Source organism: Nerophis lumbriciformis, linkage group LG05 (genome assembly GCF_033978685.3).
Source record: "Nerophis lumbriciformis linkage group LG05, RoL_Nlum_v2.1, whole genome shotgun sequence".
NCBI lineage: Eukaryota > Metazoa > Chordata > Actinopteri > Syngnathiformes > Syngnathidae > Nerophis > Nerophis lumbriciformis.
In genome coordinates this window covers 21459289-21486772 of record NC_084552.2, presented here as the reverse complement: position 1 = coordinate 21486772, position 27484 = coordinate 21459289, and the positions used below count along the sequence as shown (strand labels likewise).

The 27484-nt window shown below is 42.8% G+C and overlaps 1 protein-coding gene across 1 annotated transcript; it reads right to left on the bottom strand.

Moving 5' to 3' along the window:
• Positions 1–375: 375 nt before the first annotated feature.
• Positions 376–27484, bottom strand: dthd1 (death domain containing 1). The gene is made up of 12 exons (XM_072913115.1): positions 27253–27484; positions 23309–23687; positions 16030–16342; positions 15772–15951; positions 14105–14361; positions 13754–13912; positions 6494–6783; positions 5234–5244; positions 1478–1498; positions 884–1099; positions 739–796; positions 376–677 (listed from the first exon to the last, which is right to left on the bottom strand). The coding sequence occupies exons 1-12, from the start codon at positions 27482–27484 to the stop codon at positions 376–378; spliced, it is 2418 nt and encodes an 805-aa protein (XP_072769216.1).

Sequence of the window (27484 nt, the reverse complement as noted above, 5' to 3'; positions counted from 1 at the left end):
CCTAAAATACCACAACAGAGACCCCGGATTGTTGAACAATTTAAGCTGTACAGAATTAAAGAATTCCACCTGTAAAAGCTTCAAAAATTGGTCTCCTCAGTTCCCAAATGTTTACTCGGTGTTGTTAAAAGGAAAGGCCAGTGGTAAAAATGCCCCTGTGCCAGAAAGTTGGCACAGGGGCATGTCTTGCTGTCATTAAATTAAAAAAGGTTTCTCAGTTTGAACATTAAATATCTTGTCTTTGCAGTCCATTCAATTGAATATAAGTTGAAGAGGATTTGCAAATCATTGTATTCTGTTTTTATTTACGAATTACACAACGTGCCAACTTCACTGGTATTGGGTGTAAAGTAAGCCCTTTAAGGAGCAGCGTCTTTATTTCAGATTTTCTGAGGTCGCTGCCTGGCGTAACAGCAGCTCTGCAGCAAGGTCGGGCCTGCCGCTCCTGGCCAAGCAGCGTGCCAGCTGGGAGGCCTTGGGCCGTAGCAAGGAAGCAGGCAGTTCCCTCCTCCACATGGTCAACATGCGGAAGGCCTCGCCGGGAAGGTTGTCCCCGGCCCGGAGCTTTACCAGCTGGGCGGAGCTACGGCGAAGGCGCAGAGAATGCGCCAGGTGGCCTAATTCTTCTTCTGAAAGCTCCCCCGACAGCCAGAGGAGGAGCGAGTCTGGGAGGCAGTCTGGTGGAAAAGAAGTGAAAGTTAGGGTCAGGCTATGCTTTGCTGGTCAAATAAGTCTCACCTGTCCTGTCACAGAGTGAAATCCTCGGCGTGACGGGCCGTCTGATGCTTCGGACTCGCTAAAATTAAACAGCAAGGGAAACTAAACAAGCGCACTCTAAAGGCGTGGATTACTTACTCTTTCATGAATCATTTGGAAAAAGTACCTTCGGCAGAGTCAGAGGCAGCGTGCACACAGGCTCTCCCAGGTTCTCCACGTTCACGCTAACCGCCTTGTCCCCTCGCCACTCCGCCTGACCTCTGGTAGCCTTGTAGAATACGGCCGCGCCCTTGTAGTGAGGTGAGCTGTAGTTACCGAAGGGGTCCACCTCAGTCAGGGGCACCAGCAGCTCGTTCCTGCGCTGACTGTGGAAGGTGATGAGCTCTTCTAGAACGCCACACTTGCTCGCTCGAGGTCCTGCGGCAACATATAACCAGTGTTGGGACTATTTTTTATATTCAGTAACTCAGTTACTGTTACTACATGATGCGTTACTGCGTTATTTTACGTATTTTTTTATGTAGTATCAGCTAGAAACAGAAGATCTGAGTGTGTTTTATTGGAGCGCTGCGGTGTCGTCCTTCTGTGTCACAAGGAAAAGAAAAGGTTTGCTTTGTGTGCATTGGGGCGGGGAGGCTCCCATACCGTAGTCGAGGAGCGCAGGGGAGACGTTCCTCCAGGGCCCATGTACTTCGGGGCTAACAACCTTCACTTTACCCGGCAGTGGGTCTTTACAGCTCCGGACTCAAGGGTGAATGACGAGGCCGGCGGTTTGTTGCAACTTTGTGACTTTATTGGTGTCTCGCACGCAGCCATCCACCAAGCTAGAGCACCTGCACGCACTCACTGTTGCGCTCCCTCACCTCTCTCGCCCACTTACTTACTGACGTCACTCACCTCACATGCTGTCATATCTTAAAGGGCCACACTCACACACACACACACACACACATACGCTACTCTCATAGCAACTAACAATACATCATGGCAAAGCCAGAAGTCGAGTTTTTTAACATGGAGACATTCTCACTACTTTTCTTTTGTTGAGCACAAAAAAAAGAACATTTTAGTTAAATGTTAGTTGTGTCTTGGATCAAAGATCCCATCTACTTAAAAGTTAAAGTTAAAGTGACAATGATTGTCACCCATCACCCTTGATCACCCCATGGGAGGTGAGGGGAGCAGTGAGCAGCAGCAGTGACCGCGCCCGGGAATACTGCCCAAAACAGCAATTCAAATCTGCTGAAACAGCTACAAAAGCAACATACTTCGACAAACCTAGTAAAGAGAGACACAGACTCCGATGCCACTTCAGCTCCACTTAAGGATTTTAACAGAGGGACTGCTAGCCAGAACAACATTGATAGAGCCATTGCAGCGTATGTGCTAGAAGACATGCAGGCTATTTCTACAGTGGAGTCACCCGCTTTCAGGCAGCTAATTAGCATGATACCGGCGTGAAACAGCAAATGGCATGGAAAACATGTTCCAAGTACCTGGACAGTGAGTACATAAACATGGAAAGCGAGCTAAAGAAAACACTCCAAACTCTGACTCTATGTCAATTCTCTTATATACTCTTTTAATTCTAGACTTATAGAGTGTTTGATGATCACATCACTCTAAATGTATAGACTATAAAGTTCAAAAACATAAAGAGGGATCCTAGTGGGCCTGGGCAATCTTTCCTTATCTCTAAACTAAAACTGGGGAAATGTGTAGAGTGTTCTGGGCTTCAGTACAGTATTGATCTCCTGAATACATGATTTTATTTCCGAATTCCTTGAGAGAGAAAAAATGCCTGGTTCGGCTTTGTGTATGTCATGTGTGCCTTCCTTGGGTGAAGCCAGGTTTACAGCTATGCTGTTATTATGCTGTTTGTTACTTATGTATGTTATGTTGCAGCTATTTAAAATAGTTTTGTCAATTTGTTCTGGCCTGAAATAAATTGTCCCTTTGAAACATATCTTTGTCTTTGTGTGTTGTATGTAGACCACATTGCTTTCTGAGTTCAGTGATGCAAATGAATGTCAAGTTGATCAACAGATTGTATTATTCTCCAGTGCAATAACAGTACTGAAATGAAGGCTAACTGGGCATTAATGGGAGCCTTAAAAAAAAAAAAAGATGAAAAAAAGAAGTAACTAAATAGTTACTTTTCACAGTAACGCATTACTTTTTGGTGTAAGTAACTGAGTTAGTAACTGAGTTACTTTTGAAATAAAGTAACTAGTAACTGTAACTAGTTACTGGTTTTCCATAATTAACCCAACACTGCATATAACATGTGGATAGGCCATCAAACAAACAACATCTTGCATTTCCTCACCATGTGACAAAGGGAGCTCCATCATACAGTAGATTTCACGTGTGTACAAACTGGCTGCACCTGCATGCTCATCATTAATCTAATATAATTCAAGACAACCGCTCATGCAAGCGGCCGTGTTAGCAGAGTGCTGCTTGCAACCTTTACAGCTACCTTTCTTTGCACATTGTGTCTAACCTTTTACCATCAGGTCGCCGTTGAGCACAATTAAGGCTTTGTTTAGTACACATTGTTGCGTCAGACCAGTCTTCCTCTCAGGGAATAAGAGTCACTGGTCAACCCCAAGTTCTTTCGGATGACATATATGTTGAGTAAGAAGGACCATCAAGACAGAATAGGAATATTACCAAGTTTTACTAAAGCTTTAGGAGATCAGCCCTTACAATGTGTTAATAGCGGCATCTGGAAGTGGTCTAAAAATCAAACGGAAAGAGTCAGTTGATTTAGTACAAAAACAGACCCCTCCCGGCCAGAAAGATATACAGCCTTATTGTTCTAAACTGATAAGGTAAAAAGGGAGTACATCATACTCCCAAAACCCATTCCAGCACTTTCAAGGTGAAACACAAGAGTTTACTAGCGGACATAAGATAAAGACCCAAAGTGTTCACATGGGAAAATATTAGCTGCTTTAAACATGACTATGAATAAAGAAAGAACTCTTCATTGTTGAACTAACTGTACCATGGGAAGCATATGAACGCAAACAACTGAGGTATGCGGACATAGCAGCCGAGGCAGAGCAGCGCGGCTGGCGTACCTGAGTGCTTCCAGTTGAAGTTAGGTGCAGAGGCTTCGTTGCTACGTCCACAACCAAGCTCCTGAAAGGAATGGGATTGCGAGGTCAGGCCTTCCGGCGGGCTGTCAAATCGCTGTCGGATGCTGCTGAACGAAGTAGCAGATGGATATCGTTCAAGAGAAAGGACCCAAACTGGGCTGCTAAATTAAATCTAGGGGTAAAGGCAGAGGGGGGCACACCTGGGACGCCAAATGTCGCCGTTGAGCCCTCTGGAGGTGTTGTGGGCCTATCAACGAAACACCAATGAAGGAGTGTGCCCACCTGATGACCCCAGTGAAGCTTTTGCCCCTAAAAAGATGCCTCAAACATTGATCTATTCCGGCAGATCAACCTGGTAAACGTTGAAGGGAAGGTCTTCTTTAGCATCGTTGCTAAAAGGATGACAACATACCTGAAGCAAAACAGCTTGACTGATACATCCGTGCAGAAAGCTACAATACCTGGTTTCTCAGGCTGCTTGGAGCATACAAGCATGATATGGCACCAAATCCAATCTGCCAAGAGGAAAGGAAGAGACCTGCACGTCTTATTCCTAGACCTAGCCAATGCTTTTGGATCCGTCCCTCATTTTCTCATCTGGACAGCCTTCAACTTCTTCCACATCCCAAATACCATCACAAACCTGGTGAAAAACTACTTCCGTGATCTGCAATTCTGTGTCAAAACAACAGAATACACAACATCATGGTAATGTCTGGAAGTGGGAATAATGGCTGGATGTACCATCTCCCCTCTAGCCTTCACCATGGCAATGGAAGTGATAATTCGAGCTTCCAAATGGGTTGTGGGTGGAGAACGTCTGAGAGGGGACAGCGTCTACCTCCCATCCGTGCCTACATGGACGACATGACCACCTTGACCTCAACCGTTGCATGCACTAAACATCTGCTGGGAAAGCTTCATGCCAACATTACATGTGCACGGATGAAGTTTAAACCCAGCAAGTCCAGGAGCATATCTATCGTCAACTTCAAACTCACGAACCAGAGGTTCTACATCAAGGATACTCCCATTCCGTTGGTGTCAGAGCTGCCAGTCAAGAGTCTAGGGCGATTGTACGACGCAAGTCTCAAAGACTCCGACCAGCTGAGGGAAGAAACCATCAAAGGCCTTGTCCGCATTAACAAGACCTTACTTCCTGGCAAGTTGAAACTGTGGTGCCTACAGTTTGGATTGCTCCCCCGTTTGATGTGGCCACTAACAGTCTACGAGATCCCCATGTCCGAAGTCGAGAAGCTGGAGAGAACAGTCAGTGCATACATCAAGAAGTGGCTTGGCCTTCCACGGTGCCTCAGTAACATCGGCCTATATGGTCGTGGTGCCCTGGAATTGCCCATCTCTAGCCTCACGGAGGAGTTTAAATGCACCAAGGTGAGGCTGAGCATGACACTGACTGAGTCTCAAGATGAGGTAATCCGAGCGGTTGCTCCCAGACTGGCAACCGGGAGGAAATGGATCCCATCTGAGGCCGTGCAACAAGCCAAATCTGCTCTCAGACATGGAGACATAGTGGGACAAGTGCAGAACGGAAGAGGTGGGTTTGGACTTGGGGTTAGTCGACCCACATGGCACAAGGCAACATCAGCCCAGAGGAGAAAGCTGGTGGTTGATCAGGTTCAACAACAAGAGGGGGCAGACAGATGTGCAACAGCAGTGGCACAGTCCAAACAGGGACAGTGGACTAGCTGGGAAAACCTGGAGCATCGTAAGCTCACATGGAAGGATCTTTGGGAAATGGAAGGGAGCCAAATCAGCTTTATCATCAGAGCCACCTACAATGTTCTTCCCACACCCAAGAACTTAAACCAATAGTTTGGAGAAGATCCTTTTTGTGCACTCTGTCAAACCCCTGCAACACTCAGTCACATCCTCACCGGCTGCAAAATCAGTTTGTCTCAAAGCCGCTACAACTGGAGGTACAACCAGGTCTTAAGACAACTGGCGCTCACCCTGGAGGAAAGGAGTAATAACCAGAGACAGGAGCAGACCCAACAAAGCAACCAAGAGACCCAACTCCACCCTCAGACTCCCACTATCACTGAATTTGTGTGGAGACTTGTCCAGGGTGTACACTGACTTCCACCCGAGTACAGCTGGCATAGCCTCCAGCCCCTCCCCGCTACCCCAAAAGGGACAAAAATGAATAGAAAAATGGATGAATGGATATCTTTACTTAATTTACTATGGACTAAAAGGAAAAGGTGACGCAAAAAGAGTCCCACTTCTTCCTCTCGACAAATTATTGACTTGTTTGAATACATTAGAAATGTCATTTTCGATGCCACATTTATCTTAAAGGGGAACCGCACTTTTCTTTGGAATTACACAATCATTATGAAAGACACGATGACAGATTGATCATTGGTGAATGATTATTTGCAAAACAAAATTAAGTTTCTCAGTTCGAACATTAAACATCTTGTTGCAGTCTATTCAATTGAATATAAGTTGAAAAGGATTTGCTAAATCTGTTTTTATTTAACATTTACACAATGTGCCAACTTCACTGATTTGGTATTTTTACAGCAGTTTTAGGGTAGCTGGTGTTTTTTGGTCCCTAAGAAAAAATGCGTGAGTAATGATGATTAAAGTTTCCACTTAGACATTACACTCAAGTTACCGGGAATGATTCTCTGTTCATGTCTAACCTGCACAGGTGACATTCCCGCAAAGGCGTAGGACAAGCTGATCTCCCTCCCGCATGCAGATCTCCGGTGACGTCTGCGGGGCTGCACTGTCACCCCCTGCCTGCAGCCTGGACATTTCCCAACTGAGCTCCCTGCTCGGCAAGGCGGACACCAGGACGGCACGGGGCTCACCCTGGCGGTGCTGGATGACCACTCTGACCAGGTGGCCACGCACTGAGTCCACCAGGTCCTCTGCCAGGGATGTGAGCTGGCAAGGCTGCAGCGGGGAGAGGAGGCGGACCACCAGCAGTCTGCAGGAGGACGGAACAAATAGGCTGTGTCTTTCATTCTTGCTGTACACGCAAGACTTTTATTTGCGTACGTGTGTTCACATTAAGAAGTACGGCAAAATTCAGTGCACTGTCAGTACTCAGATGCTGCATTCAAAATGGACACTTCACCCTCGATTGCTTGGTTGTAAATGATGTCACGTCCCGCTCATTAAATATGCGTGGTGGTCAAGCTATATTGGGTACAATGCGCCATTTAGCCTTTCTCAAAGTAAAATGCCCCGCGTGTGTGTTGTTTTCAGCTGTACGAACCGTTCAAATCGCCAAAAGGATGACATTTTCTTCAAAGTTCCTCGAGAGGTTGATGTGTATTTCTGGTCTTGTCACCCCCTCTAGGGCAGAAGGGCAACACGGCAGTGCGGCTGGATCAAAAGAGACATCGGAGACGCTTTGCTGAACAAAAAAGTTGCTTTATTACAAGCGAGCGTCATTAAACAAGTCTGCAGTACCTGGAGGAGCTCAGGTCAAAAATTAAGGACTCCTAATTTGGAGGAGTCGAACCACCTTCTTATATTCCTTCTTTCTCTGTCTGGGTGTTGTGTTCGGACCAGATGTTCCTCCCAGGGAATTTAAGTTGCTGGTCACTCCCAAGTTCTTTTGATGACACCATAAGCTGAATTCAATTTGACCACCAGACAGAATGGGTATTTTGTGATTTATTTTCAAAGCTTTGACAATAATGAGACCAGCCTTGCATAACCCATTCAGATGCGTGGCTCCACCCGGTCTGCCCGAGCACCACCCCCAGACGTTCTGTTCTACCCCCATCTTCCCCTCCCTCCTCCCCCCCTGTTGTCTGCTAGCCCAGCACCGCTCTGTGCCCCTTATCTCAAGAATGTTATGGGAATCTCAAGCAGAGAGAATATTCAACGCTCTGACTCTCTCAGCAAGGACACTCGTAATGCAAGCACTTTGTACCAGACAAAACATTAGCTGATTAAAATAAGACTATAGGAGATACAAAAGAAGTAACTCTAAATAATGGATATATGTAATTATCTGCCTCCATCAGTGTGTTTATTCAGAAGGGTACAACCTGACCATGTAAGGATATGTTCATGTGTAAGTGACCGGAAAACAACCTCTATATGTTGTAACTTAGAAGTTGACGTGAAGATAAACATGGAGTCTCTCCTCCAGGATGGAGCTATCACTTTTGCAATCCAAAGAGTGAATATATTGCGTCTTCTCGTGAGAGAGTTACCCCAGTCCATATGCGAATGTCCAGCTAAGACGCTTTAATTTATTATGGACTTGACCATTATTTACTTAAACCTGGTGGTTCGCTTTCTAGGTGATGTTCTACAGACCATTTTCAAGCCGCTCTCTGGCCGTCCCTTCAAAATACGCCGTTTTGTGGACGGTCTTATTTATGTGGTTTCCATATCGAGTCTACTGACAGATATAAGTTAGAACTATACGCTACTTTGTGTTAGAAATGGCAACAGCGCAGGATGCACGTGCATGTACGAGCCAGTCTGCCCCACAACAAGAGGATAGAGAAAAAGACGGAACTTATTGACTACAGTATCGAATTACAATGGCGGACAAGCGCAAAGCACTTTGGGTAAATGTCTACCATTTATAGAGATATCCGCTGATGTCACAACTGGGAACAACGTCACAAATTGGGCAAATTCAACACGGCTCGTTTGGAGGAAGTATGAAGGAAGGCAAGGTTGTTTTATAAATATCTCCGCCATGCCTCCATGGTTTGTATTCAAATTTCTGGGGCTTATGCAGATCCCAAATACACAAAAACAGGCACCAATAGGTAAGAAAATGTGGTTTTACACAATAGATCCTGTTTAAGCTGATGTCAACATACATGGTCGACCACTTCTGGATAAATCAGTCAATTCATGTTGACATGTAGTATTGTTAAAACGGAACTGCACTTTATTTTATTTTTTGCCTGTTGTTTACAATCATTATGAAAGACATGACGAGGGATGGATTTTTTTTTTTTTAATGCATTCTAAATACTTAATAAAAGTAAATAAAAGTCAGCTTACAGCGGAACCAATGGGAGCTCCTCTATTCTGCCGATAAAATCCAATAAATAACCACCAACAATACTCCATTTACATTACATGACTTGAATATTAACCAAGTATTATTAGGGACCGCAATGTCCCTTTGGGACAGAGGATCCTATTGTATTTTGTGTGTTTTATTATTATTATTTCGCCGCCTCTTTGAGCTGTAATTTGACCCCCTTAACATGCTTCAAATCTCACCATATTTGACACACACATCAGGACTGGCAAAAATTGCGATCTAATTAAAAAACCAAACCCCAAAACTTAAAATTGCGCTCTAGCGCCCCCTAGAAAAAAACACAGACAAAACTGCTTGTAACTTCCGGTAGGAATGTCATAGACACATGAAACAAAAACCTCTATGTAGGTCTGACTTAGACCTAGATTTCATACATTAACATTCTTCAGCAAAAATCAACAGGAAGTTGGTAATTCCCCCTTCAAAACAACATTTTAGTAAAAACAGCCTCTTTTGCCTCTTTGAGCTGTAATTTGACCCCCAAAACATGCTTCAAAACTCACCAAACTGGACACACACATCAGGACTGGCAAATATTGCGATCTAATAAAAAAAACCCAACTCCAAAACTCAAAATTGCGCTCTAGCGCCCCCTAGGAAGAAAATATAGACACAACTGCTCCTAGGAAGAAAACTCAGACAAAACTGCCTGTAACTTCCAGTAGGAATGTCGTACAGACATGAAACAAAAACCTCTATGTAGGTCTCACTTAGACCTACATTCCATACACTGACAAGCCCCAGCAAAAATCTACAGGAAGTTTGCAATCCCCATTCAAAACAAAAGTTGTTATTATTATTATACCATCGCCTCTTTGAGCTGTAATTTGACCCCTTTAACATGCTTCAAAACTCACCATATTTGACACAGACATCAGGACTCGCAAAAATTGCAATCTAATGAAAAACCTAGCCCCAAAACTCAAAAATGCGCTCTAGCGCCCCCTACGAAGAAAACACAGACAAAACTGCATGTAACTTCCAGGAGAAATGTTGTAGTGACATGAAACAAAAACCTCTATGTGGGTCTCACTTAGACCTAGATTTCATACATTGACATCTTTCAGCTAAAATCAACAACAGGAAGTTGGCAATTCCCCCTTCAAAACAATTATTTTGTAAAAACAGTCACTTTTGCCTCTTTGAGCTGTTATTTGACCACCTTAACATGCTTCAAAACTCACCAAACTGGACTTACACATCAAGACTAGCGAAAATTGCTCTAGCACCCCCTAGGAATAAAACACAGATAAAACTGCTCCTAGGAAGAAAACACAGACAAAACTGCCTGTAACTTCCAGTAGGAATGTCGTTGAGACATGAAACAAAAACCTCTTTGTAGGTCTCACTTAGACCTACATTTCATATATTGACAACCCCCAGCAAAAGTCGGTCCCGTCCATCGCTGCTTGCAGCTTTAATTGATATTGTTGTTATAAGCGCTAACGCAGACAAACTATTTATCGCGGCGACATTATCACTTCTGTGTGTCCCTATATTTAAATCATCGAGTGGTCTGCCGCTTTCTCTCTTCCTGTAAGTTTATTCTAGATCATAAATCATGCCTCTCACCTGGACAGAAGAAGTCTGAGAAGGTGTTCCGACAAGTTGGTACACTTTGACTGCCATTTAGGACCCGAAACTGGCAAGGAAGACACAAAATGACGCTTGGTCTCCCCCGCCAAAAAACTCAAAATAGCCACACTTTGTTCTGATTACTTTTTCGCACACTCTTGGCATTCTCTCAATGAGCTTTAAGAGGTAGTCACCTGAAATCGTTTTCACTACACAGGTGTGCTTGAAGCTCACCGAGAGAATGCCAACAGTGTGAGTAAGCAGTAATCAGAGCAAAGGGTGGCTATTTTGAAGAAACTAGAACATAAAACATGTTTTCAGTTATTTCACCTTTTTTTGTTAAGTACATTACTCCACATGTGTTCATTCATAGTTGTGATGCCTTCAGTGACAATCTACAATGTAAATAGTCATGAAAATAAAGAAAACACATTGAATGAGGTGTGTCCAAACTTTTTGCCCGTACTGTATATTTAATATTTACGTATATTGATTATTGATCATTGATCATTAATTTCAAAAACGCATGGCAACAATTATTACTCACTGCAGAATTCATGAGAGCCAACAAACATAATAAAACATTACTTGTGTGTGTCCAAACTTTTGGCCTGTACTGCAGTGACGTACAGTCACTAGAGGCAGGTGAGGCGGGGCCTCACCTGCCATCATGGAAAGAAAAAAAATGTAAATAATTAAATTGTTATATGTATCCAGTGATTATACTATAAAGTTAATTTCCATTTAACTTCACCAGTTTTAGATTATTTTTATTCAAAATCGCTGAATTTTCACATTTGCCGTTCAAATACTGAGAAGAGACGGTGCGGTGGACAGCAGCCAGTTGAGGCACGTCACTCAGTGCCTCAACATGGATTCTGGACTCGGCTAACTGTTGGCCTGCTGTGCAGTGAGACTGTATTGCTATATGAATTATATTATACATTTCCATAGTTTAGTTAGCTGAGGTATATAATGTACAGTGTATTTTGTCAACAACTGTATGTGTGTAACGTATTTCTTGTGCTGAGCAATCATAAAACGGCTGCAAAAGACGTACTGGCTGAGGCTCCAGTAATCCCGCCTCCTGCACCCCTGACGTAGAATTGTTATATCAACTAAAGCCCACACTTAAACTTTCCACGTGCAAGATTGAATCTATTTAAAAAAAGTTATTTCATAAGAAGCCAAAAAGTGCAAAAACAATAATGTTCGTGTTGGAGGAGTTGTAAATGACTGCAGGTCCACAACATTAGGTACACCTGCAGACTGCAGGTGTATCTAATTCACAACTCCTCCAACACGAACATTATTGTTTTTGCACTTTTTGGCTTCTTATTAAATAACTTTTGTAACCTATTTTCATGGGCTTTTCTCTTTGTGATGTTAAGTTCCTATTATGCGCTGTTATACAGTATATGCCTTGAGCTCTTATTTTGAAGGCGCTAAGAGCGGAAGTGATGACACGGAGTGGAGCGGAAGTTTTTGAAAGAAGGTAAATAAAGTGGTCCTCGTGTAAACTGGAGCCTCCGTGTTTGTTATTTTGTAGTTTCATACAGTATAGGCGACATTTATAAACCCTCGGTTACACTTTTTTAAATAGATTCAATCTTGCACGTGGAAAGTTTAAGTGAGGGCTTTAGTTGTGGACTTCATTTATAAGTAAAGGTAAGACCGTAATAACGTTTTTTTTATTAAATGTGCTTTTTTGTGTGCTACAGTTTGTATGTGTAAAGTTAAAGTTAAGTTAAAGTACCAATGATTGTCACACACACACTAGGTGTAATGAAATTTGTCGTCTGCATTTGACCCATCCCCTTGATCACCCCCTGGGAGGTGAGGGGAGCAGTGGGCAGCAGCGGCGCCGCGCCCGGGAATCATTTTTGGTGATTTAACCCCCAATTCCAACCCTTGATGCTGAGTGCCAAGCAGGGAAGAATGCTGGTATGAGCTTTTAAACATAACTCGCTAACTGCTGCCAATCAAATGGTGAATAAGATACTCTTTAGGGTTCATATGTTTGTAAATCTGACTGTGATGAAGTCAGTGCCTCACCAGCCATGAACCTCACCGCACGTCACTGCTGTACTGTATATATAAATGTGCCCGTTACTAAATTACATGTATACATACATAATGTATATAAAACCTCAATGGAGGTGTTTGGAAAACATTTTAAGGGCTTTAAAGGCAGAATTGCACGGCTCCCACAGGCTCCACTGTAAGCAAACTTTTGATCGCATTTTCATCCATCATCATGTCTCTCATAATGATTGTGAACAACAGGCAAAATTCCCAAAAAAGTGCAGTTCCGCTTTAACTTCATCATTAATACTCGTATGCAAACGTCAAAATGGATTAAAAACATACGAAGTAGGGTGGGCGAGGCAAAGGAAGTGATAGGGACTTCAAAAGCTTCAGTATAGACATTCATTTGGATTATGGATGTCCGATAATGGCTTTTTGCCGATATCCGATATTCCGATATTGTCCAACTCTTTAATTACCGATACCGATATCAACCGATACCGATATCAACCGATACCGATATATACAGTCGTGGAATTAACACATTATTATGCCTAATTTGGACAACCAGGTATGGTGAAGATAAGGTCCTTTTAAAAATAATAATAAAATAAAATAAGATAAATAAATTAAAAACATTTTCTTGAATAAAAAAGAAAGTAAAACAATATAAAAACAGTTACATAGAAACTAGTACTGTATTTTTCGGAGTATAAGTCGCACCTGCCGAAAATGCATAATAAAGAAGGAAAAAAACATATGTAAGTCGCACTGGAGCCCGGCCAAACTATGAAAAAAACTGCGACTTTTAGTCCGAAAAATACGGTAATTAATGAGAATGAGTAAAATTAACTGTTAAAGTTTAGTACTATTAGTGGACTAGCAGCACGCACAATCATGTGTGCTTATGGACTGTATCCCTTGCAGACTGTATTGATATATATTGATATATAATGTAGGAACCAGAGTATTAATAACAGAAAGAAACAACCCTTTTGTGTGAATGAGTGTAAATGAGTGTAAATGGGGGAGGGAGGTTTTTTGGGTTGGTGCACTAATTGTAAGTGTATCTTGTGTTTTTTATGTTGATTTAATTAAAAAAAATAAAAATAAAAATGAAAATGATACCGATAATTTCCGATATTACATTTTAAAGCATTTATCGGCCATCTCTAATTTGGATGCTTTTGATTTGGCAGTTTGTATCGTCATCTGTTTGGCCTGGAAGCAGCCAGGACACATACTGACAGACAAAAACAGTCCAAACCTGTCAAAGTTCTCCGTCAGTTCAAAAGACACAAGGCCATTCTGATGGCTCTGGATGACGATTCCCTCCGCGACGCTCCATTGATGGTCTTTGCAGCACAGCACGCTCAGAAGCTCAGCAGGGTTCTCTTTAGAGGACTGAATAGAGGAGCCCAGCATCCTAGCACAAAAAGTATTTTTTTATGCTAAACTGGATGAAAAGGCAAATAACTGTGGAGTCATCACATTAAATGTTGCTGAGGGGACACACTATTTAATGAGCAATTAAGAAATGCATCCATATATGTCACAATAAGTAGATTATTCTAACAAAATTATATGTATTATTTTCAACAATTGGTTCTTCTTTTACCTCCTCTGCTGGGAAGATGATACTGCAGGGCCAGCTGCAGGCAGAGTGAGTAAACGCTTCACAAGGTCCACCTGCCCTCTCATGTCTTTCCACTTGTCAGGATTTGGCGGACAGGGAAGTGTCACCATGAGGGGTCTGAGCAGGGGCTGAGAGGACGGGTGGGCAAGGCAGAGGAGCGGGCTGGTGGACACCACCCTGCGGTAGGCTTCACTTTTGGACTTGATGGTGGCCAGAAGGACGGCGTCAAGTGGCTGGATCTGAGGTTTGGGACAAAGGTGGTTTTGCCAAACTCATCCAAGCACGGGCACAGAAATCATCATCAAAGTGTAGAAATGCTTCTTGTCATATATCATGTCTTAAAGGGGAACATTATCACCAGAACTATGTAAGCGTCAATATAGACCTTGATGTTGCAGAAAAAAGACCATATATTTTTTTAACCGATTTCCGAACTCTAAATGGGTGAATTTTGGCGAAATAAACGCCTTTCTAATATTCGCTCTCGGAGCGATGACGTCACAACGTGACGTCGCATCGGGAAGCAATCCGCCATTTTCTCAAACACTGAGTCAAATCAGCTCTGTTATTTTCCGTTTTTTCGACTGTTTTCCGTACCTTGGAGACATCATGCCTCTTCGGTGTGTTGTCGGAGGGTGTAACAACACGAACAGGGAGGGATTCAAGTTGCACCAGTGGCCCAAAGATGCGAAAATGGCAAGAAATTGGACGTTTGTTCCGCACACTTTACCGACGAAAGCTATGCTACAACAGAGATGGCAAGAATGTGTGGATATCCTGCGACACTCAAAGCAGATGCCTTTCCAACGATAAAGTCAAAGAAATCTGCCGCCAGATCCCCATTAAATCTGCCGATGTGTGTGAGCAATTCAGGGACAAAGGACCTCGCTAGCACGGCAAGCAATGGCGGCAGTTTGTTCCCGCAGACGAGCGAGCTAAACCCCCTGGATGTCTTGGCTCACACCGTCCCGAAGATGATCAAAAGAAGAATATCGACCCTAGCTTCCCTGGCCTGCTGATATGAGGGTATGTCTCCAGAATATATTAATTGATGAAAACTGGGCTGTCTGCAGTCTGAAAGTGCATGTTGTTGCCAAATGTATTTCATATGCTGTAAACCTAGTTCATAGTTGTTAGTTTCCTTTAATGCCAAACAAACACATACCAATCGTTGGTTAGAAGGTGAGCGCCAAATTCGTCCTCGCTTTCTCCCGTGTCGCTGGCTGTCGTGTCGTTTTCGTCGGTTTCGCTTGCATACGGTTCAAACCGATATGGCTCAATAGCTTCAGTTTCTTCTTCAATTTCGTTTTCGCTACCTGCCTCCACACTACAACCATCCGTTTCAATACATTCGTAATCTGTTGAATCGCTTAAGCCGCTGAAATCCGAGTCTGAATCCGAGCTAATGTCGCTATAGCTTGCTGTTCTTTCCGCCATGTTTGTTTGTGTTGGCTTCACTGTGTGACGTCACAGGAAAATGGACGGATGGTTAAAATCAGGCACTTTGAAGCTTTTTTTAGGGATATTGCGTGATGGGTAAAATTTTGAAAAAAACTTCGAAAAATATAATAAGCCACTGGGAACTGATTTTTTAATGGTTTTAACAATTCTGAAATTGTGATAATGTTCCCCTTTAAGACGACTCGTACCATGTACTGCACCATGACAGAAGCCGTGAAGGATCCCGGGAGGTAGTAGAGGCAGATGCGAGGGTCCACGAGAGGTTTGTGAGACATGCCCCGTGTAGGAACTGTGAAGTGTTCTCGCTTAAGACAGGAAACCACGGCAAACAGGCCCAGTGAGTACACCTTCACTTCTGCAAAAGAGCCCTGAGGCCACAATGTCACAGGTCATTTGGACTGTGATGTCATCCCATGAATTATTTGACAATGTAATTGTTGCTTTACCCTCTGTCCACCGTGTGAGCTCTCTGTTGTCATAGGAGTGAGGTAGCTGGCCCTTCTCTCGCGGTCCACCAGCTTGACAGCGATGGTCCTGTAGGTGCCGCGGTGACGCACACAGAAGGGAATTGCCACAGTCAGAGGGTAGCGGATGGCACCACAGTCTTCAACTCTGACCCTGATCACTCTGCTGACCAGCTCCTCTGAATCGCTCACCATCAGGCAGCTTAGGGCGTCGGCCACTTCACAGCGCAGGACTTCAGCCACACCCAAAGGTGCTTGTATGAAGCATTCACCCAGTATATCCGAGTTCTCGAGTCTACAAACCAAAACAGTGGTCAATACATGGATATAGAGCCTGGTATGTGGGAAAAAGAGACACAAGGTTTATCCCAGCTTGCCTGTTTTGTGGTGTGGTAAAGTATACCGTTTACAATTGTCTTATATGATTATGAACTAGCATGTATTTAGATTTGGTCACAGAATCTTTTAGGGGATTATTCTATTAAGGAAATATGCCCTTAGATAGCTTTGGGTGCAGATGTCCATCACAGTTCATCCAGAGAGTGGTGGCTCTTGTCCCCAGGACAATTGGAAGCCTAAAGGAATGCAGGCTTGGATTTTAGGAGTGATTATAAACACATTAGCGACGTCTGGTAGGAGCCCTCACAGGTAGGAGTAGAGTTCAGGGGTCGGGGGACACCCGTCTTAAACTTAAACTGAGCAGGGGAATAAGGTCAGGAAATAGATTGACTGGCGAAACAACAAACTGGGCTTCGTCCAGACTGGCCGGCTCCAAGGCTAGAATTACAAAGAGTAAGGGTCTTTGTGTAAAAGGTATTTAAGAACAGTGGTCCGAGAGGACATCAGAAGAGTAATCAGGCCCCCGAAGCTGCAGTTCCAGTCTGAGGCTCACTGAAACAAATAAAGCTTTTTGTTAGACGATTCCTCAATGGCGTCTTCTTGGCTCATCATCCATCACACAGTCACTCTGTCCTGGGAGAGTGACACGATCAACAAATATACAACAGTGGTTACCCACTCATCAGGGGATTTAATGAGAATGTGCTTTACCATCGCTCTTAAACAGAGTGGTTTATATCATGCTAATGGCCTAATCTAAATTATGTACTGCGAACTTTGACAACAGTCTAAGTGTTGCACAAACGGGCTTTGTTCTGGTGGCGTTGTGAAGACACAAGCTCATTATATTTGTTGAGCGTGAAAAATTCCAGTAAGCAGATAATCAATCATTTCTTTCTGAGACATAGGTTGCATCTTTTGGTGGAATTTGCTGTACGGTGGTTCCAGATGTGCTTGCTGAAGAATTTGTGTGGCTAACGTGGCAGAATGAGGCGCTGTGGTTCTTACCCCTTCTTTTTCCAAGTCATTTTCCGTTAGTCTAATGTACGTGTCCGTCTTATCCTTTTCTTTGCGCGTGACTGTGGCTTGGTAAAACATACTTGCCAACCCTCCCGAATTTTCCGGGAGACTCCCGAAATTCAGCGCCTCTCCCGAAAACCTCCCGGGACAAATATTCTCCCGAAAATCTCCCGATTTTCAGCCGGAGCTGGAGGGGGCGTGGCCTCCAGCTCCATGCGGACCTGAGTGAGGACAGCCTTTTTTCATGACGGGAGGACAACAGGGTGACAAGAAGTAAATCATCCAGACTGGAGATAAATTGTATTATTATGTTTATCTTACCTAAAAATAAATGTATTTATTAGTTTAAAAAAATAAATAAATAAATAAATGTTTACTATATTTTGCTAAAAACATCAAAATTAATTGTATTTTTATTTGTATTTTTTCTGACTCCTTATTACATCCAGCCATAAAATTATACATTAAAATAAACATATTTGAAATAATTAATTTAAGATTATCATAATAATTCATTTAAAATGACCATATTTAATTATTAAAATAATTGCTTGTTTATCAACAACTTTAGCATTTTATTCATTACATTTTGAAGCTCTCAGAAGCCAAGTTATGCTATATTCCTTAATATTTATTTATGCAAGTTTGAAGTATCAATTATCTAAACACAGTTTTGTTTGCATATTTTCAGGATATATATATATATATATATATATATATATATATATATATATATATATATACGTATGAAATACTTGACTTGGTGAATTCTAGCTGTCAATATACTCCTCCCCTCTTAACCACGCCCCCAACCACGCCCCGCCCCACCCCCGACCGCGCCCCCCACCCCCACCTCCCGAAATTGGAGGTCTCAAGGTTGGCAAGTATGTGGTAAAAAGATGGTAGATGATTGGAGGGAAGTTTCTGTCGAGTGGGAAGGCATTCCTTTGTCGGCAGTTGCATGTGGGGCCGGTGGTGGTATCATTTGCTTGTGGAGGTGTTAGTATACATTTGTTATGGTTATTGATTATCTGTTTGGTGTTGTTACACAGCTGTAACTAATTTTGATGGTGTTGCTGTTGAAGATTTTGCAAAGTCTGTGATACTTTGAGAAGTGCTTTTCTACAAAACACAAAACCAGTCAAGATTTCACAATCTATGGTCCGTAATATCATCAAAAGGCTCAGAGAATCTGGAGAAATCACTGCACGTAAGCGATGATATTACGGATCTTAGATTCCTCAGGCGGTACTGCATCAAAAACCGACATCAGTGTGTAAAGGATATCACCGCATGGGCTCAGGAACACTTCAGAAAACCACTGTCAGTAACAACAGTTGGTCGCTACATCTGTAAGTGCAAGTTAAAACTGTACTATGCAAACCGAAAGCCATTTATCAACAACACCCAGAAACGCAGCCGGCTTCGCTGGGCCCGAACTCATCTCAGATGAATTGATGCAAAGTGGAAAAGTGTTCTGTGGTCTGATGAGTCCACATTTCAAATTGTTTTGGGAAACTGTGGACGTCGTCTCCTCTGGAACAAAGAGGAAAATAACCATCCGGATTGTTCTAGACGCAAAGTTCAAAAGTTCTTATACATCTGTGAAGGCACAATTAAACGCCTACTGAAATGCGATTTTCTTATTTAAACGGGGATAGCAGGTCCAATCTTTGTGTCATACTTGATCATTTCGCGATATTGCCATATTTTTGCTAAAAGGATTTAGTAGAGAACATCGACGATAAAGTTCGCAACTTTTGGTCACTGATAAAAAAGCCTTGCCTGTACCGGAAGTAGCAGACGATATGCGCGTGACGTCACAGGTTGTGGAGCTCCTCACATCCGCACATTGTTTACAATCATGGCCACCAGCAGCGAGAGCGATTCGGACCGAGAAAGCGACGATTTCCCCATTAATTTGAGCGAGGATGAAAGATTTGTGGATGAGGAAAGTGAGAGTGAAGGACTAGAGGGCAGTGGGAGCGATTCAGACAGGGAAGATGCTGTGAGAGGCGGGTGGGACCTGATATTCAGCTGGGAATGACTAAAACAGTAAATAAACACAAGACATATATATACTCTATTAGCCACAACACAACCAGGATTATATTTAATATGCCACAAATTAATCCCGCATAACAAACACCTCCCGCCTCCCGTCCATATAACCCGCCAATACAACTCAAACACCTGCACAACACACTCAATCCCACAGCCCAAAGTACCGTTCACCTCCCCAAAGTTCATACAGCACATATATTTCCCCAAAATCGCCAAAGTTACGTACGTGACATGCACATAGCGGCACGCACGTACGGGCAAGCGATCAAATGTTTGGAAGCCGCAGCTGCATGCGTACTCACGGTACCGCGTCTGCGTATCCAACTCAAAGTCCTCCTGGTAAGAGTCTCTGTTGTACCAGTTCTCCACAGGCCAATGGTAAAGCTTGACTGTCATCTTTTGGGAATGTAAACAATGAAACACCGGCTGTGTTATCCGGCACAACAGTCAGGGGGTGCATTCTACGGCGGGGGTGCGTTATCCGGCACAACACCTGCCGCAATACACCCCTTCCCACCTACAGCTTTCTTCTTTGCTGTCTCCATTGTTCATTGAACAAATTGCAATTGATTCACCAACACAGATGTCCAGAATACTGTGGAATTTTGCGATGAAAACAGACGACTTAATAGCTGGCCACCATGCTGTCCCAAAATGTCCTCTACAATCCGTGACGTCACGCGCAGGCGTCATCATACCGAGACGTTTTCAGCAGGATATTTCGCGCAAAATTTAAAATTGCACTTTAGTAAGCTAACCCAGCAGTATTGGCATGTGTTGCAATGTTAAGATTTCATCATTGATATATAAACTATCAGACTGCGTGGTCGGTAGTAGTGGGTTTCAGTAGGCCTTTAATGCTGAAAGGTACGTAGAGGTTTTGTAGCAACATATGTTGCCATCCAAGCTGTCACGGCCAGGGCGCATTCGAATGCGCCCTCATCCTTGCGCTCGGCTTGTCGCACCTTGGGACACGCCCACGGCCGCGGCGCACTTCCAGGGACGCGCCACGCACGTCTCCGCTCTGCAGAAGCCGCCAGCTGCAATTATTCACCGGCAATTGGCGCGCACCTGTCGGTAATGAGGAAGCTGCCTTCATAAGCCTGCTGAACCGGCCATCAGGCGCCGGAATATAATCTTCTGTTGGTACAGTAAGCGATGATCATCCTGCTTGATGCAATCCTGCTCTCTTTGTGTTTTGTCCCTCCGTGTTCTCAGTGTGTTTTCTTGTGTCGTCCCCGCAGTACCCTCCGTCGCCTTAAAAGTGAGCTATGCGTCTCACTTTTCCCTGGATCTCTCTCTGGACTCTGACTGCCTCCCTCGATCCTTGACTTCCCCCGCATTGGACTCGGACGTGTAGACTTCTCTGTCCCCTGGACTTCCTCGTCTCTTGACAACATTTGGTAACACACACTTCAGCTAATCTACACACATAGTCCCACACATACACTCTTGGATTTTGTCACACACCATTCTATAGTTTATTAGTAATGTTAATTATTATTATTATTATATATATGTTGATTATAAATATAATTTAAAAAAAATTATAAACTGCAGTCTGGTGTCTGTTGCCGTCATCATACCCTGCAAACCATAACACAAGCAACGTTATCATGGACGCCCCTGCTTATTACAGCAAGACAATGCCAAGCCACGTGTTACAACAGTGTGGCTTCATAGTAAAAGAGTGTGGGGTACTAGACTGGCCTGTCTGTAGTCCAGACCTGTCTCCCATTGAAAATGTGTGGCGCATTATGAAGCCTAAAATACCACAACGGAGACCCCGGACTGTTCAACAACTTAAGCTGTGCATCAAGCAAGAATGAGAAATAATTCCACCTGAAAAGCTTCAAAAATTGGTCTTGTCAGTTCCCAAACGTTTACTGAGTGTTGTTAAAAGGAAAGGCCATGTAACACAGTGGTGAACATGCCCCTGTGCCAACTTTTTTGCAACATGTTGCTGCCATTAAATTCTAAGTAAATGATTATTTGCAAAAAAAAATTAAGTTTCTCAGTTCGAACATTAAGTATCTTTTCTTTGCATTCTATTCAATTGAATATAAGTTGAAAAGGATTTGCAAATCATTGTATTCTGTTTTTATTTACAATTTACACAACGTGCCAACTTCTCTGGTTTTGGGTTTTGTACTAGTGTGTGGAATTTGTGTTCGATGTTGGTGCTGACTTTCTTGCTGAAGGGGGCGTTATACCAGAGGATGTTGTTACGTTGTCGGTTTTTCCGTTTGTTAGCTGTGATTGTTGTGTATTGTATAGTGTAGTTGTATCTGCTTTCATCGAGTGCTTTCTGTTATGGAGATGTGGCACGGTGAAACGATGCTTTGTCGGATGAGAGTTAGAAAAGGTGTTTGTTGATGCTTGTTGAGTTAATGTTTGTTGTGGTGGGTGAGTAGTTACTTTCGCGGAACCACACCGCCTTATTCCGCCAACTCCGCAAGCACATCTGGAACCTGAAGGACAACAACATTGAACACTCATCACACTCACCGTACAGCAGTTCCGGCAAAATATGCAACCTTTGTCTCAAATAGAAATTGTCGATTATCTGCCGACCGGAACTTTCCACGCTCAACACACGTAATGAGCTTGTATCTTCATGGCGCCACAGGAACATCAGGAACATAGCCCTTTTGTGCAACACTTAAACTGTTGTTAAAGTCCGCACTGCATAAATTAGATTCGGCAACCATAAAACAGGCATGTTGGGATAAACCGGTAGTCCATTTGTGTCTTTCTCATATTACTAGAGAGAGAGAGAGAGAGAGAGAGAGAGATTGAGAGAGAGAGAGAGAGAGAGAGAGAGAGAGAGAGAGAGAGAGAGAGAGAGAGAGAGAGAGAGAGAGAGAGAGAGAGAGAGAGAGAGAGAGAGAAAATATAGAGTGATTGTTGGCATATTTTGCTTTGTTCATTCTTGCAATATTACCTGCCATCTTGTGTTGATTTATGTGGGATTTCCAGTTCATTTTATTATCTTATACAGTATTTTTCAACATTTTTTGAGCCAAGGCACATTTTTTGCGTTGAAAATATCCGGCAGAAATCTTTAAAAAACAAAACTCAGTTGACAGTAAAAAGTCGTTGTCGCAATTGTTGGATATGACTTTAAACCATACTCAACTATGTATCAATATAGCTCTTGTCTCAAAGTAGGTATTTTGGTGGCCTTTTCTCTTTTTTTGGTAATTTCCTGTAGCAGTTTCATTTCTTTCTTTGAGCGATATTTCCCGCATCTACTATGTTTTAGCAATCTAGAATATTTCAGTTGTTTTTATCCTTCTTTGTGGGGACATTGTTGACTGTCATGCCATGTTCGGATGTACAAACCCCGTTTCCATATGAGTTGGGAAATTGTGTTAGATGTAAATATAAACGGAATACAATGATTTGCAAATCCTTTTCAACCCATATTCAATTGAATGCACTACAAAAACAAGATATTTGATGTTCAAACTCATAAACGTTATTTTTTATTTTTTTGCAAATAATAATTAACTTAGAATTTCATGGCTGCAACACGTGCCAAAGTAGTTGGGAAAGTTTATGAGTTTGAACATCAAATATATTGTCTTTGTAGTGCATTCAATTGAATATGGGTTGAAAAAGATTTGCAAATCATTGTATTCCGTTTATATTTACATCTAACAATTTCCCAACTCATATGGAAACGGGGTTTGTACATTTAAAGTGCAAGCAGAGGTACATAAAGCTGCTCATCAGGACGTTGCCAATGTTTCTTCAACGATGGCAGACTTGGCGGCTAATTGAATAGAAATATCAACTGGAGCGTTTACAGTTTGAGGACGACAAGGTTCCATACCCGACTGTGATCCATTCTTTGCTCATCTTCTTTTGTATATCCTCAGAGACACTGTCCAATTTGCTTTTTCCGTCACAACTTTGATCTTTGAAGTTCAGTCCACCTTCTGTGTCATCATTGTTGGTAAAAGAGGCACGGCCTTGATCTTCTCCATCTTTAGCCTGTTCTTCACACCCTGACTGGGCCTCTTGAGGTGTCCCTTTACTGTTGGTTTCTATCAAGTCCTCACTTGCAGCTCTTTCTGTACTCACTTTTATTATTTCAGTGTCCAGCTTGTTGAATATAGTGTTAAATTGGTCACGAATGTGCTCTAAATCATCCATAACACTCCAATAAATGCCACAGTCCAGAAAATGAGTGGATTTGCATTGAATGTCATCTGAAACAAAACACATGCACATGTCACGAGTATTTGTCACAAACTTTTTTAGGTTGCAACCACGTGAATCACAGGTTGTCCTCTTTACTACAATGCACAAATGGATGGCTACTGTTATAACCTTTATGGGTTTTTTTCTAGAAAGTAGGTTAAGTGAAAACTCCAAGTATGTAAACTCTGAGATGCCATGGGAACTTACTCCTTGACCTAACCTGGTCGCTGGCAAAAGCCTGACTTTTTTGTGTGTCTCTTTCTTTCTGATAAACCTGAAGCAAACTGTCTGACATGATGTGTCTGTTCCTTAGTAACCAGTACATGTTCAAACATTCCTGAACATGTTTAGGTTGGGAGAGGATTTTGAGGCCATGATTACTTAAGTATACAGTCATTATATAACATTACTAAGAAATAAATATATTGATAGTCAATAATACAAATTCTTAAATTTTCACTTAACCTGTTTTCTGGAATACCCTCTGATCGACCACTCTTCCTTAGACATGCAAGAAGTAGAAGTACAAAAGTATGGAGACACATTTCTTTATATGGATGTTACATGAATTAAGCATGAAGTCATAGAAGACAATATTGGCCTCGTTTGGGCATCTGTATGTCCAGGGGTGCCCAAATTATACATAAATATAATTTATACATACATACACACACACACACACACACACGCACACACACACATATGTAAGCTGTGAAAATCTGCTGTACAGTATGTGTGCTTGGGTCCTATTTTTAGGAACATTAACACAAAACCTCACAATAACGTCTGATTGAAAGCTAAAAATGTTGTGACAGACCGCCGAATGGAATTTTATTTTTTTTTACTGAATGAGACACCCAGGATGTACATGAAAATAAAGAATGTGGGATTTACAATATTAACTAAGAAACGATAAAACACTGAATACTGACAACATATGAACGTCACACACCCTCTCGATCGACATATTTTACAATCAAGCGAAACGTAACAAAAATGCAACAAACAGCGAAATATGAATGTGAAAGGTATAAAAAAAACACCAACAGTCTGATATATCTGATACATCATTAAGTTTTAGAACTTTGTTGTAAAAATATGTTTCCGCATCTGTCCCTGACACCCGCATTTCAGGCTGGCCACTCTGGAAACACTGTGGAAACGCTCCCAACCCACACTGTTTGGTGCCTCGTCAGAGCTGATGTGACTTAGATTACCATAGTAACTAGTATATCATGCAAAAGTGCAGATTCCAAACATTGAAATACCTTGTATAGTTCAAGACTTGCGGTAATTTGAAAACATCACTGCACATCATCATGGCAGCTACAGTTTCCATCTTAAAGATCTAAACAAATGATTTGGGAAGGTCCGGTGGACCAGATTGAAAAGCTTCACCCCCGGGCCTTAATTTTCCCAGGTCTGTCATAAAAACTGTGATGTCACCATGGGCTGTGTGGTGGAGGGACGCTACAGTGGGCAACTAGTTCCAGCTGCTAGATAAAGGACTACAGCACCCAGAATGCAACCCAGTCAGCTCTGGGCCATCCAAGGCTGGCCAAAGCCCATCACAAAGAAATTGGTGAGCTCTTTCCTGGGACTTGCCAATTATTATCGACAATTTATTCCACACTTTGCTGCAATTGCCTCCCTGCTCACTGACCTGACTTCGAAAAAACAATCCAGGATTGTGCAGTGGAACCCAGCTCCGAACAAAGCGTTTGAGAATTCATAGCATGCACTCTGCACACATCCAGTTCTATCAGCTCCAGATTTTGACAGAAACTTTGTGGTCCAAGATGATGCATCTGAGGTGGGTCTAGGGGCCGTGTTACCCCAACTCCATTAAGGTGAGGAGCATCGGTCTGAGCTGGAAGTTGCTACCCAGAGAGAAGAACTACTCAACTGTGGAGAAGGAAGGTTTATCAATAAAGTGGGCACCAGAGACCCTGAAATGCTATCTTTTGGGAAGAAAATGCACCCTTGTGACTGACCACTCCCCTTTGCAGTGGATGGCTAAGAATAAAGAAACCAATGGCTGGATTGCTCCAGTCATTTTAGTCTCCAACCTTATCAGTTTTTTGTTGTTTATAGGTCTGGACAAAGCCACGGGAATGCCGATGTCTTATCCTGAATGGACACCTTTTGCTCATGGGTCCCCCTGCCGAGGGCGTCAGGGCCGAGAGGTGAGATGTGTGGCGTCACCAGAGGATGTGTGGTGGAGGGAAGCTACATTGCTTTCACAGTGGGAAACCAGTTCCAAAATGGCCGGTAGATAAAGGACTACAGCTCTCAGAACGCAACCCAGCCAAGAAGCAGACATCCTTGAGGCTGCTTTGGGCTAATTAAGGAGTGACAAAAGACTCCTGAAGGAAGAGCAAGAAAATGAGCAGAGCTTGGGGGCTGGAAGGACCAGGAGCAGAGTAATAAGGATTGCATTTATGGACTTTGACAAGAGCACATGAGACCTTTTAAAGGGGAACATTATCACCAGACCTATGTAAGCGTCAATATATACCTTGATGTTGCAGAAAAAAGACCATATATTTTTTTAACCAATTTCCGAACTCTAAATGGGTGAATTTTGGCGAATTAAACGCCTTTCTATTATAAGCTCTCGGAGCGATGACGTCACAACGTGACGTCACATCGGGAAGCAATCCGCCATTTTCTCACTTTCGTCGGTGTGTTGTCGGAGGGTGTAACAACACGAACAGGGACGGATTCAAGTTGCACCAGTGGCCCAAAGATGCAAAAGTGGCAAGAAATTGGACGAAATTTGTTCAAAATACGAGGGTGTGGGGAAAGCCGACGAAATGGTCAGTCGTTTGTTCCAAACAAACACATACCAATCGAATTCGTCCTGGCTGTCGTGTCGTTTTCGTCGGTTTCGCTTGCATACGGTTCAAACCGATATGGCTCAATAGCTTCAGTTTCTTCTTCAATTTCGTTTTCGCTACCTGCCTCCACACTACAACCATCCGTTTCAATACATGCGTAATCTGTTGAATCGCTTAAGCCGCTGAAATCCGAGTTTGAATCCGAGCTAATGTCGCTATACCTTGCTGTTCTATCCGCCATGTTTGTTTGTGTTGGCATCACTGTGTGACGTCACAGGAAAATGGACGGGTGTATATAACGATGGTTAAAATCAGGCACTTTGAAGCATTTTTTAGGGATATTGCGTGATGGGTAAAATTTGGAAAAAAACTTTGAAAAATAAAATAAGCCACTGGGAACTGATGTTTAATGGTTTTAACCCTTCTGAAATTGTGATAATGTTCCCCTTTAAAGAAGACTAATTGAAAACCTGATTTATGTTGAAGAACTGTGTAAATTGAAGCTGAAGGAATATTTTAATTTCTCATGCTGGATTGAAACTCCTGCTCTTTACTATGACAGTGGAAATAAAGAAAACACAACAGCATCTCTGAAATAACTGACCAAATTTCCTATTGGAACCATTTCCACATGCATGCATAATGTTCACTCTGCTATGAACTGACTTCTTGTTAGAAATTTGTCCACCATGTGCTTGAGTGCATGCATGGCGTCCAGTTTTTGCAGGCATACCTGGAGAAAGCGCGCCCCCCTGTGGCTCTTTGTCGGGAATGCACCCTCGGAGAGCATCTCTCCACGCCGTCACTTTGCTTGCATGAAAAACACTCAGCTGCTTCATCGCTCCCAAAGTTCTCAGTCTCCTCTCGTCGTCCTCGCCGTGTCCTCCCGATATTCCCCGGATGGTGTCAACCACCATGCGGAGGAGTGCGTTGTCCATGCTTTGTCCGTGAAAACCCTCACTCAT